This window comes from Chiloscyllium plagiosum, chromosome 3 (genome assembly GCF_004010195.1).
Source record: "Chiloscyllium plagiosum isolate BGI_BamShark_2017 chromosome 3, ASM401019v2, whole genome shotgun sequence".
In the NCBI taxonomy this organism is placed as follows: domain Eukaryota; kingdom Metazoa; phylum Chordata; class Chondrichthyes; order Orectolobiformes; family Hemiscylliidae; genus Chiloscyllium; species Chiloscyllium plagiosum.
In genome coordinates this window covers 72,938,132-72,958,244 of record NC_057712.1, presented here as the reverse complement: position 1 = coordinate 72,958,244, position 20,113 = coordinate 72,938,132, and the positions used below count along the sequence as shown (strand labels likewise).

The 20,113-nt window shown below is 39.1% G+C and overlaps 1 protein-coding gene across 8 annotated transcripts in view; it reads right to left on the bottom strand.

The window, feature by feature from the left end:
* The window catches only part of fam184ab (family with sequence similarity 184 member Ab), a 118,635-nt gene that overhangs the window by 93,726 nt on the left and 4,796 nt on the right, over positions 1–20,113 (bottom strand). For all 8 annotated transcript variants that reach the window (XM_043684387.1, XM_043684376.1, XM_043684381.1 and 5 more), the window contains exons 2-5: positions 19,959–20,094; positions 14,006–14,187; positions 7,759–7,956; positions 2,209–2,331 (exon numbers count right to left, since the gene is read on the bottom strand). In XM_043684387.1, coding sequence (XP_043540322.1) covers positions 2,209–2,331; positions 7,759–7,956; positions 14,006–14,187; positions 19,959–20,094 — 639 coding nt within the window. The remainder of the gene's footprint in view (positions 1–2,208; positions 2,332–7,758; positions 7,957–14,005; positions 14,188–19,958; positions 20,095–20,113) is intronic.

Genomic DNA, 20,113 nt, shown 5'->3' with positions numbered 1-20,113 from the left:
CCAATAAAAGCTAACACACCATATGCCTTCTTAACAAACCTATCGACCAGGTCGTAACTTTCAAGGATCTACGTACATGGACACAGAGATCTCTTTGTTTATCTACACTACCCAAGAATCTTACCATTAGCCCAGGACTCTGCATTCTCATTACTCCTTCTCAAGTGAAGTGTAATCACCTCACACTTTTCTGCATTTGCCACCTCTCAGCCCAGCTGTGTAGCTTATCTATGTTCCTCTGTCACCTGTAACATCCTTCGGCACTATCCACAGTTCTACCAACCTTAGAGCCATCCACAAATTTACTAACGAATCCTTCTAAGACCTCATCTAGGTCATTTATAAAGATAACAAACAACTGTGGACCCAAAACAGATCCTAGCGATACACCACTAGATTAGATTTCCTACAGTGTGGAAACAGGCCCTTCAGCCCAACCAGTCCACACAGACCCTCCGAAGAGTAACCCACCCAGACCCATTTTCCCCTTGACTAATGCACCTAACACTATGGGCAATTTAGCATGGACAATTCACCTGACCTGCACATCTTTGGACTCTTGGAGGAAACCGGAGCACCCGGAGGAAACCCATGCAGACACAGAGAGAATGTGCAAACTCCACACAGACAGTCGCCAGAGGCTGGAATCGAACCTGGAACCCTGATGCTGTGAGGCAACAGTGCTAACCACTGAGCCAAGTGAACTTCAGGATAAATACTTCCCATCAACCACCACCCTCTGTCTTCTTTCAGCTAGCCAATTTCTGATCCAAATCATTAAATCACCCTCAACCCCATGCCTCCATGTTATCTGCAATAGCTTACTGTGGGGAAACTTATCAAACACCTTACTGAAATCCATATACAGCACATCACCCACTTTATCCTCATCCACTTATTTAGTCACCTTCTCAAAGAACTCAATAAGGTTGGTGAGACACGACCTACCCTTCACAAGACTGTGTTGACTATCCCGAATCAACTTGTTCCTTTCTAAATGATTACAAACCCTACTTCTTATAACCCTTTCCAACAATTTACCCACAACCGAAGTACGGTTCACTGGTCTATTATTACCAGGGTTGCCTCTACTCCATTTCTTGTACAAGGTGACAACATTTGCTATCCTCCAGTCTTCTGGCACTATTCCCGTAGACAATGACAAAAAAGATCAAAGCCAAAGGCTCAGCAATCTCCTCCTTGGCTTCCCAGAAAATCCTAGAATAAATCCCATCCTGCCCAGGGGACTCATCTATCCTTACACCTTCTTCTTGTGAACCTCAATCCTGGTTCTTCAAGCCCGGTCGCTCATGTAATTATAGTCATTTTAACAAACCTGTTCAGACATTTTATGACAAGTAGGTAAGACTTCAAAGATAGAGACACTACCACAACATGGCATGATGGATCATTGGTTAGCACAGCTGCCTCACAGGGCCAGGGACCCTAGGTTCAATTCCACTCTCGGGCAAGTGTGTGCGTAAAGTTTCATGCTTTCCCCATGTCTGCATGGGTTGCTGCTGGGCGCTCCGGTTTCCTCCCACAGTCCTAAAACGTGCAGGTTAGGTGGATGGGCCATGCTAAATTTCCCATACTATTCAGGGAAGTGCAAGCTAGGTGGATTAGCAATGGGAAATGCAGGGTTACAAGGGTAGGTTGGGGGTGTGAATCTGGATGGGATGCTCGGTGTGGACTTGATGGGTCGAATGGCCTGCTTCCTCGCTGTAGGGAAGAGCCTTCACCATTCGATTATGTAATGGCTATTTATACTGCAGCTCAGTTTACCTGTGATTGCTCCGAAGAATCATACAGTAGAGATGACCCTTAAACCCAATAAGTCTGCACCAACAAATCTATTGTAAACCTACACTAATCCTACTTTCCAGCACTTGGCTCACCGTCTTGTATATTATGTTACAACATTTCAAGTATCCTTATCAAACAACAAGATGTTGATCTCAATATCAAAAGCTACTAAGTTTATACTGCACAGAATTTCCACATCTAACCAAGTTGGCAATTTTCCATTTGTCACAGACAACCAGATTTCATTTCTTTCCCAAAATTATATTTACTCGACTGTATTTAATGAACAGTATGATACTAGATAGGACAATTTTTCAGAAAAGTTTGTTGGTCTGAAATAATAACTTTCCCTATTTGCATAATCATAACTAAGCTCAGCAACGTAACCAATCTGATTCTTGCCTCTTGACTGGCTGTATTTAACTTGGCAGTCAACTCTTCCCGCAGGTTTTCCATCTGCTGTTTTAACTGATTTTTCTCATCTTCCATTCGTAATCGTTCCTTCTCAATATATTGGTCCATTTCCTAAAGGGGGAAGAATTTTGAATTAGGTTTTTAAATAAATAAATGTAAATATATGATTTTATGCACACATATTTCTCCTGCAGGATTTCCGAACAGTTATTTTCAGGGTAGACTTTAGTGAACTGTGATGAAGTACCAAACTTTTATTTTGCCTACGGAAAGGCTTCAAAACTGAGTTATGGCATCTATTGGGGTCAAGATGAAAAGCTTTCAGGTCACAAGTTCTGAGGTAGCAATGGCAGTTGGGGAGCTCCAAAATAAGTGCTAACAGCAATGTGGATCCTTTAAATTATCACAGCTTTTTGAATATTAGGCATGGCATAACTGCTTAATCCTTGAAGCCCACTGTTGTCTTGCAAAATACATTGGCAAAATAATGCCTTTTACTTCAATTTATACATCTCTCCCATCCCCTGCTATCTCAGAGCTCTCATCAATTCGCCGACTCCCTCCAATTCAAAGTCCACTGTCCCCTCCCATTACCTCATGCTCATCACATATCTACTTATCTCTCATGCCTCCCCCGCCCCATTCACACGGTGATATCTATCCTCGACACATTTCAAGCATCAAATGGGATCACAATGGTTGCACAGTGGTGGAAACACTTGCCTCCGTTTTGAAACAAAATTAAACATTTTCAGCTACACACATTACAAAACTGTTCAAAAGCCAGGAAAACACCCTTACAGCACAGAATTGAAATACAAACAGAAAAAAGATAGTTGATTGTTCAAAATTTTAATCTGCTATCATCATCACTTCCAAAATTCTTCATTATTTAAAAAAAAAGCAGCCTTCATTCTTTTCTATTCTAAATTTATTCCGTGTCATGCAGCTTATTTTAAGGGTTGGTTTGCTGCCACCTTAACTGCAGAGAATGCACTCACTGCATATGTAGTCACATCGTTTCTAATGTCACAGCCTGCAATGCCCAAGTAACTTCCTGGGTAATAAGGTATAGATTAGGAGACAAAATAAAAGGAAGTTTGGTATATTAAAAGGAAGAGAATTGGGGAAGTAATTTTAATAACCTGATTATAATATTTAACTTTCAACTATGTTTCTATTATTTTAAACAATAAGAAACTAACCTTTATGCAATGTATTTATCTATTTTCTGAATCTCATGAACCTTCATTCTACACAGGAACAAATATCATCTGCCCTTCCAGTATCCCTCTACCATAAAATCTTTTTTGTCTTTACTCTTACAAGGGATATGGTATCACTGGCAAGACCAATATTTGTTACCCATCCCTAATTGGCTTTGAATGAATGGTTTGCTCAGTCACTTATGTGGATGGTGGCAATCACATTTCTGTGGGTCTATGTCACATGGCCAGACCAGAAAACAAAATGTGTTTCATTTCCAAAAGGACAAATTAACAAGATACATATTTACAACAATATTTGATACTTTCACAATCACTATTATAGAAACTAGGTTTATGTCATGAGTTGAAAACAACAACTGGAGACATACATGGAGGGAGGGCATACTAACGAATCGAGTCTAGATGATTCTTCATCAAACTTTATATATATGCTATGAGTTCATTAATTGAATTTAAATTCCACCTGCTGTCACGGTGGCATTTGAACCCAGGTCCCCAAAGTATTAGCCTAGGTCTCTGGATTACTTGCCCAGTGATACAACCCCTGCTCCAATATCTCTGCAGAATTCCAAATGGGATGCAATGCCAGTTACAAAATTCAGGACAAAAGTGAGCACCTTCCCTGCAGGCTTTGAGACCCTGCTACCATAGTCAAGTGGAGTTCAGAACGTACACTGGATTTGACAGTCACCAAGTTTTAATGTCGCCCAAATAGGGTGATTAATGGAAAAATTATTAGCACTTAAAAATACAAACAATAATCTCTGCTGTTGTCAGTGTAGGCAGTAATCTTAAATTTGCTGGGTGAGCCAATTGAGATAAATATAAGAAAAACATATTAAAAGATCAGTTGGTTAGATCGTGACTGAACCATTCTCCATACAACTAGCTACCAGTCCCAGAGTACAACACTATCTTAGTGTCAATTCATCGACGGTGTTCTTAGAGCAGTAAATAACAAACATCAACCTTTTGCTCTCTCCTCTTTTCATTAAAATAAGGTGCTGTTCAATATTCAATTCTCAACTGGAATTCAGTTCCAAATCAAAAATTAGAAAAATAAAAGTCAAGTAATGATGGTGTCAACGATAGTCCTAACTGATCCAGTAACTTTTAACACACCATCCTGCTATCCCAGGAATCAGTCTGGTAAACCTTTGTTGCATTCCCTCCATAGTCAGAATAAAATAGGGAGATAATCCTCAGATAAAGAGACCCAAAACTACACACAATATTCTAGATGCAGTCTCACCAAGGTGCTATGCAACTACAGCAAGACATCCCTGCTCCTACACTCAAATCCTCTCATTATTAGGGCCAATGGTTGCAGGAATAAGAAACCTTTGTTGAGGATAGATTTAAGAATTTGGGACTATTTTTGTTGGAGAGAAGAAGGCTGAGAAAAGATTGTTAGAGGTTTTCAAAATCATGATCGGCTGGATATTGTAGATATGAAGAGGCCCCTACTCATGAAAGGAAAATGAACATAGTTAGGGTATGAAATACACTAGGTAAAAACAATGACTGCAGATGCTGGAAACCAGATTCTGGATTAGTGGTGCTGGAAGAGCACAGCAGTTCAGGCAGCATCCGAGGATGGAATACACTGCCTGGAAATGTGGAGAAGGCAGGTTCAAGTGTTCAGGGATGTGGGAAAAAGGCAGGAGATTGGCACTAGGTAATAGAATCATTGCAGGCACGATGGCCAAAATGGCCTCCTTCTGTATTGTAACAATTCTGAAAATCTGTGATAGCCCTTTCATAATACCATGTTTGTTCTGCCTGACAGTTTTTTTTTAAAACTCCATTAACTTCTTCATTAATAATGATTCCAGCAATTTCCCAATGACAGACATTCAGCTAACTGGTCGATAATTTCCTTATTTTTTTGTCTCCTGCCTTAACTGAATAGAGATTATCCAATCTATTGGGATTTGGACAGTATCGAAGGAACTTTGGAAGATTACACCAATGTATCCTCTATTTCTGTAGCCTCTTATTTTAAGACCCTAGAACGGAACCTATCATTTGTAGAGAAATGGTAGCCTTTATCTCATTAGATTACTAGAGTATTTTCTCTTGTGATAGTGATGGAAAATAGGAAATGCTCGAATCCGTTACTGAAGAAGAAATGGCAGCACATTGAGAAAAGCTTAACACAATCAAAAGAGTCAACCATGGTTTTGTAAAAGGGTTTGACGAATTTTTGACGAATTTGCTAGAGTTCTTTGAGGATACAAGGAAAATGAATCTAGTGGATATATTGTATTTGTATTTCCAGAAATATTTGATAAAGTACCACATAAAAAGTTATTACGCAAGATAGGAGTTCACAGTGTTGGGAGTAATATGTTAATGTGGCCATGCATCTTAGAAAGAACATTGATCTTGAATGTCTAGTCTTGACTGGCAAGGTCTGCTCCAAGTCTATCCTATTTCACAGTGCTACACGACACAATGGAGAGTATTCTCAATGTGAAGATAGGATTTTGTCTCCACGAGAAATTTGGGTGGTCACTCTTACCAATACTGTCATGGGCAGATGCATCTGTGGCAGGCAGATTGGTGAAGAGAAGGTTAAATATGCTTTTCCTTCTGATTGGTTCCCTCACCACTTGACACAGGCCCAGTCTATTAGCAATGTTTTTTAGTGCTCAACTGGTGTAGTCAGCAGCGGTACGAGCAAAACATTACTTTCCGTGCCCTTGTCATCTTCAGTCCATCCTACAATTGTTGTTCAACATGGAGGAGTATTGATTCAAGTTATAGTAATCAACAAAGCTTCCTTGTTATGTTTGATCTGATGAGACTTCAGATGGAAAGCATCTAAGGCAACTATCTCCTAACAGTATACAGTTGTGCTACCATCTTCTCTGCATTTATCTTGACAATGGCACAGGACACATCCAGAGATAGTGGTGGTTTCATTTTGACATTATCAGAAAGGCATGATTGAATGAGTATGGTTTTGTTATGATTTTCATTGAATTCAAATTCCACCACCTCTTGTGGTTGAGATTCAAACCCCTAGAACAGTGCCTGGATCTCTGGATTACGAGCTCAATGATCGTACCACTTGGCCAGGTACTTGTACTGTTTGGCCTTTATTGATAGTGGATTGGAGTTTAAATAGAGGAGTCTTTTTACAACAATACAGGATGTTGATGAGGCCATACCAGAAATACAACATTTTGATCCCTGTATTTGAAAGAATGTACTTGCACTGGAGACAGTTCAAAAGTGATTCATTAGGCTGATTGCTGGAATGAACAGGTTGACTTATTAAAAATGGTTAAACAACTCAGACCTTTTACTATGAGAATTTAGAAGGAGATGATCTTATTGATACATACAAAATTCTGAAGGGTTCGGACAAGACAGATATTAGTGGGGAAATCTCAACCTAGAGAACACTGTTATAGAATAAGGAGATACCGACTTAAAGCTGAAATATGAAAGAATTTATTTTCCAGAAGGAAGTGAATGTCTGGGATTCCCAATGTCAGATAATCATGAAGGCAAGATCACTGAAATAATTTAGAGGGGAGACAAACAGATTTTCCAAAAGAGGATGGGGCAGATTCATCAATGATGTACTCCAGCTCCTCTTTCATAAGTTTTTACAATTGCTTTAACTTCATCCTTCACTCTTTCCTCTGGATTTTCTATTATTCAAAGACGCTTTTTGATGTGAAAACAGATAGAAAATAATTGTTCAAAATCTCTGCCATTTGCGTCTTTCTCATTGACTCCGCAGTTTCATCCTCTTATATTTAATTCAACAGTTCTCCTTTTTATATCATTTCACATAACTCTCACTGGCTGTTTTTATTCTTCCACCTAGGGTGCTTAGACATTCTAATTTCTCTCTCTTTTTGTTAAGGTCATGCTTGACTGGTTGTAAAATTTTTACAATCTTCTGGCTTACCATTAACCACCTCTTCTATTAAGTTTACAGCATCCATAATTGCCTTACCAGATTTTGCATTAACCTCAGAGTCTTTCTCTCTCAATGGAATGTCTCTTTGTTGAGAATAATCAATTAAAACATTAAATGTATGCCACTGTTAAACTGCCACCTTATCTTTTAACCTTTTCCCAGCCCATTGTGATCAACTCTGTTTTCACCCCTTTGTAATTTCCTTCCCACCCTTGAAATGAATGCAAGGATTTTACCTTACTGCAATCATTTTTGCCTGAAGGATGTCTACTATGAGATCATTTGTTAATTCTGTCTCATCACTCATTTCCAAATCGAAAAATATTAAGACACAAAAGGTATTTGTAGATTAAAATAATTTCCACTAACCAAGCACAACTTTTTCTTTTCTCTTTCATGTGTGTCTTGAGCAGATTCTAATGTCGATTGATGTAGTTGAGATAATTCTTCCATGCTGGATCTGAAAGTCTCTCTTAGATATCTAGTTTCCTCTTCAAGTTTATGCTGCAGCTTTGCTATCTCCTCTTCATAATATCGCCTCTGTGATTCTTTCTCTTCATTTAAGGACTGCCATTACAAAAAAATACATTATTACCTTACAAAGTTGGTCATATATTTCAGACCTAGCAGGAATTTAAAAGAGTTAGGCTAGCTTAAAGGACATTAGTTTTGAGTATCAATCATCGGCAGCATTATAATGTATTATATTTAGCTACAATTAAGAAATAGGAAAGATAACTGTAGAATTCAAGGTGCGATGTACAGGCAAAAAAGAATTAAAGGTAAAGATCTGGAAACATCACAAATAACTATTTAAAAACAGTACTGCAAAACTTTATACGTTTAGGCCAGCCTAGATTAGACCAGAATAAAGTTGCAGTATTCATCAAAATGAGAATTATTTCAACAATCAGTATTTTACAAGGCCTTCAACAAAAATATCCCTGGGCATGTCACCGCATTATAAATTAAGACATCAACTGGGCCAGATGACCAAATGTTTGTACAGAGCATAGGTTTTAAGAAGTGCCTTAAAGAAGTAAAGAGATTGGAAAAGTAGCTAGATATAGGTAGGGAAGTTTGGAGCAAATGGCCTAGCCAGTCATAGGCAGGGTTACCCCTGGTCAGCCAGATACAAAAGACGTGACAGAAACAAATGGAGCTCACTCAATTTTGGAGTTGAAGAATGATACAGAAATATGGGGGGGATGGACCTTGGATGGAAACAAAATAAATACTTTGATCCCAAGTTGTCACTCAATTGAAAGCTAATGAAGGTTAGCAAGCGCAGGAATTACAAGTAAATGGTATTGATGTGAGTTAGCTGAAAATGTGTTGCTGGAAAAGCGCAGGTCAGGCAGCATCCAAGGAACAGGAGAATCGACGTTTCGGGCATAAGCCCTTCTTCATGCCCGAAATTTCCATTCTCCTGTTCCTTGGATGCTGCCTGACCTGCTGCGCTTTTCCAGCAACACATTTTCAGCTCTGATCTCCAGCATCTGCAGTCCTCACTTTCTCCTTGATGTGAGTTAAGACTGTTTTGGACAACCTCAAACTTAAAGGATGCAGAATGTGGGAGACTAGCCGGACATACATTAGAACTCCTAGACTAGACTGACAAGAAAGGAAGTATCAGCAGCCCTGAGATATGGGCAAAATCAGATACTCTAATGGCTTTAGTAATAGGCTAGTGTGGATATGCGATTGGAAGCTCATTGTGGGGTCAAATAATATACCAAGATTGCAAACCTGTGGGTCATCATAGTGGCAGCAGGGCATAACACCTACAAGACACACTACAGCAACTCACCAGGCTCGTCCAACACCACCTTGCAAACTTGCCACCATTTATAAAGGACAAGGGTAACAGATGAATGAGAACAGTATCAACTGCAAATTCCCCTGCAAGCCCATTGACCACGTAAATACACAGATTTGCTTGGAATTACTTTGCCACTCCTTGACTGCCGCACAGTTGAAATCCAGAATTCCCTTCCATAACAGCACTGTGGATGTCCCTATACCCAAAGACTTCAGTGGTTCAATGAACCAGCTCATCATTGCCTTCTTAAGGGCAATTAATAATGGGCAATAGATGCTGGCCAATCCAGCAGCACCCACATCCCATGAATGAATAGATAAATGGACTGATTTCATCTCAAACTATTACCATGATCAGGAATGGAGTCAGTACTTGGGGGAAGGTATTGGAATGGGGGTCCAAAAACCATGGCTTCATTTTTCCAAATATTTAATTGGAAGAAATTTCTATTCATCCAACCTCGGATTTTAGATTCATTAAGCAAGAGGTGAGGAGTCAAGAGGGGTGGTGGTGATGTACAGGTATATCACCAAAACAAGAAAACTGCAGTGTTTCAGATGAACTTCCCAAGGGGAAATTAAGTAATATATTTTAGAAAGGCTACATCACTAACGTAGAAGCCAAGGAAAATAATTTAATTCTAAGAAATCAGATCATATAGGCAGAGTTAACAGATAGACAGTAATTTGGAACTAAGTCACCATACACTCCTTTAGTCAGAAGCAAATTGTGTGCTCATTGTAAAATACTGTACTCCCTGAAACGACCCAAGTTCATTTGTGACAGTGCTGATTATTCCTGTCAGGGACCCCTGAATTGGATGTTGAGCAATAAGATACTGTATGAAACCTATCCGTAACAGGTGTTATGAAAGAGATGTACAGCACCGAAACAGACTATTCAGTCCAATGCCGACCTGATATCCTAATCCAATCTAGTCCCACCTCCAACACCCGGCCCATATCCCTCCAAACCCTTCCTATTCACATACCCATCCAAATGCCTTTAAATGTTGCAATCGTACCAGCCTCCACCACACCCTCTGGCAGCCCTTTCCATACACGCACCACCCTGTGTGTGAAAATGTTACCCCTTAAATCTCTTTTATATCTTTCCCCTCACCCTAAACCTATGCATTCTAGTTCTGGACTCCCGCACCCCAGGGAAAAGTGTTTGTTTATTTATCCTATCCATGCCCCTCATGATTTTATAAACCTCTATAAGGTCATCGCTAAGCCTTCAATGCTCCAGGGAAAACAGTCCCTGCCAATTCAAACTCTCCCTATAGCTCAAATCCTTCAACCCTGGCAACATCCTTGTAAATCTTTTCTGAACCCTTCCAAGTTTCACAACATCTTTCCGATCGGAAGGAGATTAGAACTGTACGCAATATTCCAACAGTGGCCTAACCAATGTCCTGTACAATCACAACATGACCTCCCACCTCCTGTACTCAATACTCTGACCAATAAAGGAAAGCATACCAAATGCCTTCTTCACTATCCTATCTACCGGCGACTCTACTTTCAAGGAGCTATGAACCTGCACTCCAAGGTCTCTTTGTTCAGCAACACTCCCTAGGGACTTACCATTAAGTGTATAAGTCCTGCTCAGATTTGCCTTTCCAAAATGCAGCACCTCATGTATATTTAAATTAAATTCCATCTGCCACTTCTCAGCCCATTGGCCCATCTGATCAAGATCCCATTGTAATCCTAGGTACCTTCTTCACAGTCCACTACACCTCCAAATTTGGTGTCATCTGCAAACTTACTAACTATACCTCCTATGTTCATATCCACATCATTTATATAAATGACAAAAAGTTGAGGACCCAGCACCAATCCTTGTGGCACTCCAGTAGTCACAGACTTCCAGTATGAAAAACATCCCTCCACTACTTCCCTCTGTCTTCTCACTTTGAGAGCCAGTTCTGTATCCAAATGGCTAGTTCTCCCTGAATTTCACGAGATCTAACCTTGCTAACCAGTCTCTGATGGAAAAACTTGTCGAACACCTTACTAAAGTCCATTTTGATCACATCTAATGCTCTGTCCTCATCCTCTTCATTACTTCTTCAAAAACTCAATCAAGTTTGTGAGACATGATTTCCCACGTACAAAGCCATGCTGACTATCCCCAATCAGTCCTTGCCTTTTCAAATACCATGTGCATCCTGTTCCTCAGGACTCCCTCTAACAACTTGCCCACCTCCGACGTCAGGCTCACTGGTCTATAATTCCCTGGCTTGTCCTTACCACCCTTCTTAAACACCACGTTAGCCAACCTCGAGTCTTCTGGCACCTCACTTGTGACTATCGATGATACAAATATCTCAGCAAGAGGCCCAGCAATCAGTTCCCTAGCTTCCCACAGACGTCTAGGGTACACCTGATCAGGTCCTGGGGATTTATCCACTTTTATGCGTTTCAAGACAGCCAGCACGTCCTCCTCTGTAATATGGACATTTTTCAAGATGTCATCATCTATTTCCCTACATTCTATATTTTCCATGTCTTTTTCCACAGTAAATATTGATGCAAAACACTCATTTAGTATCTTCCCCATTTCCTGCGGCTCCACACAAAGGCCACCTTGTTGATCTTTGAGGGGCCCTATTCTTTCCCTAGTTACCCTTTGTATTTGTAAGAACCCTTTGATTGATGACTTGCAATGATTGGTCTCTGTGGTGCTGAAAATCAAATTTTAAGATTTGGAATTAGGACATGGTTTTCATTTGCCCAGTAATCTTAAAATAATCTCTTTATACTTCTCCTTCCATAAGAAAAATGAATAAAAAAATGAAATCCAATGAAAATATAATTAATTCTATTGATCAGGGTTTTTTTGTGCTAAGACCTCTTTTGTTCAGCTAAACATAATAAATGTTTTCCTTTTTATTCACTTTTGTCTGTATCAGTCATACGGCAGCATGGGGGCTCAGCGCTTAGCACTACTGCCTCACAGCGCCAGGGACCCAGGTGTGATTCCAGTCTTGGGTGACTGCCTGTGTGGAGTTTGCACATTCTCAGTGTCTGTGTGGGTTTCCTCCAGGTGCTCCAGTTTCCTCCCACAATCCAAAGGTATGCAGTTTAGATGAATTGGCCATGCTAAATTGCCCACAATGTAGGTTATTAGTCAGGGGTAAATATAGAGTAGGGAAATGGGTCTGGGTGGGTTACTCTTTGGAGGGTCAGTGTGGACTTGTTTGACCGAAGGGCCTGCTTCCACACTGTAGGGATTCTAATTCTATAAAGGTTTTCTCCCACACAAAAAGAAACACATTTCATTCATGAGTGGAGGGTATAATTTGAATGGTCAGGATTTATGGCCAACTCCTAGTTCTTTCATTGGAAATGAACCACCTCCTTGAATTCAATTGAATGGTCACTTGGGTAACAGCTGTGAAAAAGAGCCAATCATTGTGTTTTGGGTTTGGAATAACAGAGTGTACAATGAAGTCCGTTCTCTGTATCAATGCATAGTGTGATAGTTTGCAACTGTAGATGCATATTACTTAAGGCACAAGACATTTCAATGTTGCTGGGAGCCAGAAAGACGGTTAACAAAGGTGCCCAAGGAGAGCATCCAATCAAAAACTAAGGCAAACTAGCAGTAGGCCAAAGGATTGGGAATTACTTTTTGAGGAACCAGTAGCAGATGACTAAAATGCTAAAAAAAGGCAGAAAATTGGTGAAAGTAAATTGCCAAGAAATATAAAACAATAGGCAAGAGATTCTACAGGTATATAAAAAAAATCTAAAGGGAGAGTGGGACTCTTGGATAATGCAACTAGAGAATTGGGAACAAGGAAATGGCAGATAATTTTAACCAATATTTTGCACCCACCTACACAATGGAAGAGACTGTAAGCATCCCAAAGATTTCAATTAGGCAAGGTGCTAAAAAATGAGGAAAGATCTTATAACAATTCTATCACAAGGGACATAGTTGCATAAGCATGTTAAAAACTAAGGTCAGACAAGGCAGCTGGACTTCATATGTGTATCCAAGGGTTTTAAAGAAAGTGCCTGCAGAGATACTGGAGGAATTAGTCAAAAATGTAACAGAACTTTTTCAAATCTGTGGGTGGGGGGGGGGGGGTTGCATATGAACTGTACAACAACTAAAGTGATACTCTGTTCAAGAAGGGAGGGAGACAGAAAGCAAGTAACTATATGGCAGTTAGTCTAATATTTGTCACTGGGAAAATCTGAGAATCCATTATAAAGGAAAAAATAGCAGGACCTTTAGGAAAGCTTCACACAATTGAGCGTTTTATGAAAGGGAATCATGTTTGATAAATTTGTTAGAATTCTTTGAAGATTTAACAAGCAAAGTTAATAAAAGGGAAGCCAGTAAGTGCACTTGCAGTTGGATTTCTAGAAGGCATTTGATAGGCTGTCACATGAAAGGTTTTGCACGAGATAAAAAGAAACAGTACTGGAGGGTAATAGCATGGATTGAGGATTGATCAACACACAGAAGACAGAGAGTCAGGATTAATGGGTCATTTTCAGGAAGGAAAGACCTTACAAGTGGAGTGCCAAAAGCATCAGTCCTGGGTCCTCAAATATTTATCTTATATTAATGTTTTGGAGGAAGGTACAGAGTGAAATGTATCTAATTTACTGCTAAACTAAAATACATAGGAGAGCATGCTTGGTTCTTCATAGGATTAAGTAGCAACATTAATTTGAACTTTACGTGATTGATTCCAAAGACCTACACTCATTTTTAGTCAAGAAATTTGTTAACAGAAATTAAAAATTCCAAACAATAAATGAACATAACCTTCTCAACAGTCAGTAGTTGCTGTCTCTGTTGCTCATCCAAGGTCTGGTGGTTGTCTTGCAAGATGCTCTTTTCTTCTTCAAGATGAGATAACATCTCCTTTAATTTGCAATGCTGTGATTCCAGTTCCCGGATTGTAGCTTCAAGGGTCAATTGAGTAGCTTGAAGGGTTCCAATCTCGCCTAAACACAGTATGGCGCAGTTTTATATTTGTTGCTGAGTAGCTTTAACCCACTCTGTTTCAATACTGAAATATTCCTGACATCTATGCATAGCTCTATGGTGGCACTCTCACCCATGTTAGAAGGTTGTGAATTGAAGTCACACTTCAGAGACTTGAACACACAACCTTGGAACTCCAGTACAGTCTTGAGGGAGTGCTGCATGGCCAAATAGACATCTTTCAAACAAGATTTTAAACTAAGGCCACTTCTGGCCACTTTGATGAATGCATAACAACACAAAAAGATCTACTCAATGCTCTTAGTAAAACAATTTATTAGCTCATCATTACATTGTTATTTCTGGGATTGTCTGCAAATTAGCTATTGCATTTCCTACATTATAACAATAATTATGTTTTGAAAATTATTCATTACCCATTAAGTAATTTCAAGCATCAAGATGTGGTGAAAAGCAAAGCATACCTGTTCTTTCCTCTATCAAATTAATAATAATAAAATAAAATAGAATCACAGAATTGTTACACCACAGGAGACCATTTGGTCCAAACGTATGCAATGGCTCTCCAAAGTGCACCTCATGTAGTGCCTGCCTTCAACCGATTACTCCTGTATGCTATTCTCTTGTAAAATCAATAAAATAATAATGCAATTCCCTTCAGAACGCCCCAATTGAACACATCTTCACCATACACTCAGACAGTGCACTCCTGACCATAACGACACGAAAACTTGAGCTTTTTAAAAAAACTAATTATTTTAAATCTGTGGCATTTTGTTCGTGAACATTTCATGAATGAGAACATTTTCTCACAATATAGTCTGTCCAGACTTGTTGCGATTTTGGATATTTCAATCCGACCTTCTCTCTGCCCTCTCATCTCCATGGAGAACAAACTCAGTTTCAATCTATCTTTTCATAACTGAAATCCCTCACTCTAGAATCATTCTCAGAAACCTTTACTGCACATCTTCAAGGGCTTTGCATTCTTCCTAAGGTATGGTACCTAAAATTGAATGCAACATTTCAACTGAGCCCAAACTAGTCTCATTGAAGTTCCACAAAACCTTCTTTTTCTCATATTCAAACATACTGAACAGCATATGCTTTACTAATTTCTTTTTCAAACTGTCCTCTACCTTTAATAACTTATGCACAATATACCCAGGTCCTTTGGGCCCTGCATTCCTTTCAGAGTTTACCTTTTATTTTATATTGTCTCACAATGTTGTCATGCCAAAAGGTACCACATCAAATCTCTGCATTGACCTTTATCCGACAACTATTGACATACTCAATCAACTTATCTAGGTCCTTTTGAAGCTCTACACAATCCTATTCACAGTTTGCAATGCTACAAAGTAAAATATACCAATGCGTTTTCTCTTGTGGCTTTTCAAAGAAGTCTTCATATTCTCTACAAACAATCTACAACATAAAACAAAGAACTAAATTGCCATAAGTAAAATGGATATTCATTTTGCAATTTCAATATCAAAAAATGTTCTAGCAAGCTTTAGAAAAAATTGATTAAATAAAAATACGTGGCAAGTCAAATAAAGTTATCAGAACAAATGTTCAACGTTTTTTGAGAGTTATATTGAAGGGAAATAGATGAAGATGTAAAGGGGTTGAAGAGGAGAGCTGCAGAGCATGACACCTAAACAGTTCAAGCATAACTGTCAATAATATGGCAAAAGAAAGGCTGTCGCATTATAGATCAAAGTTAGCAGCATGGACCATTCTAGGTGTTTGTGTCGCTGGTGGTTGCAGAGATAGACAGGAGTGGAAGGCTGGAAAGTGGCTAATCAATGTAGGCCTGTGAGCACAAGGGTGGTACATTTATGCAGAATAAGACAGGATTCGGGCAAAAGTTTGAGTTGAAGTTTGGTAATAGAATTGGCTAAGAAAGCACAGGTGCAACTTCTGATAAAATGAGGGACAGGCAAGACAGAAAAACCAAAAAAAGACTTGGGACCAGGAATAGTTGGGCAAAGAGAGGGGAAAAGAAAATGCATGGGTTACTGAATAAATGGCTTTAAACTTAATGCAATAGCATTTGTGAGTTCTAAACACCGCCTCTTCACAGGAAGATGATGATTGCACAGTCTAAAACATTCTAGCATGGGTAAAATAAAGTGTGGCATTAGGTCAACAAGCAGTCTTTTTTAAAAATAAAAGCATCATTGTCCCAAGAGCGTTTTTTTTAGAAAAAAGCAAGTAACAACTTACAAAATGAGAACTTAGAGGACAAGGTAAATGCATAAAAACCCACTTGAACATATTGGCCCAAATCTTCTCAACTGGGTGGAATCCTTATTTACGATCCAGATCAGACAAAAAGTTACAGAAATTTATGGTCAACCATCCAGGCAGGAGACTTCCAGTAGCACATTCCAGTACCAGCAATCAATGCAGGTAGCAGCGGAATGGATTAGTAGTGGAACCACTACCCATTTGCAGCCATAGCAATCATATTTTGTGTTTTAAAACTACTTTGCCAGCTACTGACAAAAGATGTGTTTATGCTAAGTAAAGAGATAGGGAACCAAGTGGGTGAAAGGGGTAGGATGCGACATGGACAGTGACCATAGGAATCAAGTGGATATGAGAGTGAACTCAGAGCAGATTTTAATATCTCTAACCTTTCCTGGTCAACTATCAAGGTAACGAAGTCAAAACTCTTCCAAACACTTTTGATAGCAATTCAAATTTGGTGATTTTTCTTGAGGGCTCTAGACACCAGGTAACTGCCCATCAGAGGTATCTCATACAGGCAGCTGCATTAGGATTTTTGCATGATTCTCTGTTATAGTCATTGCTGAAGGGTAAACTATCTTAGGGCCCCTATTCTGGAAGTCTGATATTGCTCAGGTTCAATAACCTCAAATATTTGCTTGCTTTGAAATCAAATCAGCAGTTAATATCCCATTTTTGAGTTCAATAACAATTAAACAAAATGATCAATCATTAAACATCTTTTGATTTGAGATAAGGTAGCGTTCAATTGAAATATCCTCAATGTCTGTTCCAGACTATTGCTAGTTTATCAGTTGGTTTTCAGTGTAGCATACTTGTGTGTCCTGAAAGTTACATTAATTAATAAACAGTCTGCCCTGCTTTACAGAAATAAAACACTTCTTTCCCAGAAAAGTAAATTAATCAGCCATATAAACAGAGTGACTACAAGAACAGGTCACAGACGAGGAATTCAGCGGTGAGCAACCCATCTGATTGTCCACAGCCTGCAAGGCTCAAGGCAGGAGCATGATGGAGTACTCCTCACTTTCCTGGAAAAGTGCAGGTCGAACAATGCCAGAAGAGCTCAACACCATCAAGGATAAGGCAGCCCATTTGATTGGCACTCCATCCGCTACCCTAAATATTTAATTCCCCCCTCCTCCCAAATGTCATGGTAAGATTTGAACCTACATCAGCTTGCATCTCTGGATTACCAGGCCATTGAAGTTTTCACCATTGAAGTGCCATTATCTCATCCTGCAGTCTTCACCATGAAGAATGCATGTAACATCTCAGATATAGGTGCAAATCAAGAAATGGAAGGGAGGGAAGTAGAAGAAAATTGCAATCACCAGGAATTGGTGCAGCTGCAGTCTGACAAGACTGATGGGCTTAATGTTGGAACTTTTTTAAAAAGTGCCCAGTGAGATAATTGATGTGTTAGTTTTAATTAGAAGAGAGTCAGTGTAAGTTTAAATAGCGAATGTAGCGGATCCACATCTGCTGGACATTAATATGTTGAAGGGGAAAAAACATATTGCATGTGTTTGCACATGCCAGCTCCATTTCACTTGCAATTATTTCATCGCTTATTTGCAATACATGCAGAGTGAATATACTTAGGCTAATATGGTGTGGGGAAAAAACTGGCTACCTTACAGAAAACAGAGAGCATATATGGGTGTGATTTTCTGTTTGAGTGATGAGTGGTGTGCTACAAGGATTAGTTCTGGTGACTCAATTTTTTTTTAATAATGTACATAAACAAATTGGATGAAAAGACTAAATGCATGAGTGTTAAACTGACTGATGATCGGCTGTGAGGTTGGCATAAATTGGTCACAAAGAGATAAACATAAGCTATGTAGATAAAGATCTGGCTACTAGAACACAATGTGGTAAGTGTGAAGTTGCCCATTATCTAAACAGTGAGATTGCAGAGCTCTGAGATACACAGAGATCTGGATTTCATGGTGTATGTGTCATAAAAGGTTAGCATGAAGGTTCAGTAGGTAATTAGGAAAGCTAATAAAATGTTATTGTTTATTGCAAAAGGAATTGAAGTAACAAGGTTTACAAGCATATAAAACAGTAGAAGAAATAAGTAGAGCCTGCTCCACCATTCAATAGGATTAAGGCTTGTGTTTTGAATTCTACATTCCTCTCTACTTCTGATAATCTTTGATTCCATGCCTAACAACAAATCATCTGCCTCTGCCTTAATAAAAATTTGATAATCTAACTCCCACTGCTTTCTGAGGCAAGTCAGAGAACATTAAAAAAAACCTCTTCTGAATAGAACAAAGAACAAGAACAAAGAAAATTTACAGCCCAGGAACAGGCACTTCAGCCCTCCAAGCCCGAGCCGATCCAAATCTACTGTCTAAACCTGTCACTCAATTCCTAAGCATCTATGTCCCTCTGCTCCCCACCAACTCATGCATCTGCCCAGACTCATCTTAAATGAATCTACCGTGCTTGCCTCTACTACCTCTGCTGGCACGTTCCAGATACCCACCACCCTCTGTGTAAAGAACTGGCCACGTGTATCCCCCTTAAACTTTTCACCTCTCACCTTGAAAGCGTGACCTCTCGTCCTTGAATCTTTCACCCTGGAAAAAAGCTTATCTCTATCTACCCTGTCTGTACACTTCACGATTTTGTAGACCTCACAATCAGGTCCCCCCTCAATCTCCTTTTTCTAATGAAATCAAACCTAACCTACTCAACCTCTCTTCAACAGGAAACATTACCTCTATGTCCATTTTGTCAAGGCCATTCATTATGCTTCAGTGACATAGATGAAACCAAATCACGTGCATTATATAGAGTATTATAGTAGAATATAAGTGTGTTAGATGCAGTTCAAAGGTCTACTAGACTAATATTAGGAATGCATGACTTATCTTTTGAATGATGTTGAGACTAGGTATGCTTATATCCACTGGGGATTTGAACCGTAAGAAGTGACTTAATTGAAACACACAAGATCCTGACGGGACTTGAGAGAGTGGATGTGAAATGGGTATTACCTCTTGTGTGAGAGTCCAGAACTAGAGGTCACTTCTTAAAAAATAAGGGGTCACCCATTTAAGACATAAACCTATGACATACAGATAAAAAGGCAGCCTCCTGGTGCTGGAAGACCAATACAAATTTCCTCTCAGAAATCCTAATAGGAAATAAAATTGCTAACAGTTGGAAATTTAAATCTGTGTGTTTAGTAATTGGCCAGCATTCAACAAAAGATGGATAAGCATGTTGTCACATTCAACAGTTATATACCTCTGGAGCTCTGAATTCCAACTTCAAAAAAATATGAAAATGCAATATACATATCTTAAGAAAATAATCAACTGATGCTCTTTTCTTCCTCATTATCAAAGCATTCTTTATACCCTAGATTAATTTATTTAAAAGTTACGTTTCACAGTTTTTAAAAAAATCTGTAAAACTGAGGAAAATAGAGTGAATCAAGTAGTGGAAGTAAACTTTTTAAATAAATGTGTTTTAAACAAAGTGGACATACTTGTTTTAAGCAGCAATTCTGTGGACTGCTGTTGAATGTGATGCTTACAAGCAAGCAGTTCATCTCCTAACTGTTTTTGTTTTGCAAGAGTACCATCAGCTTTCTGTTGATTCTCTTCCAGCTGTTGCTGAAGCATCTGAAAGAAGAGTCACCAA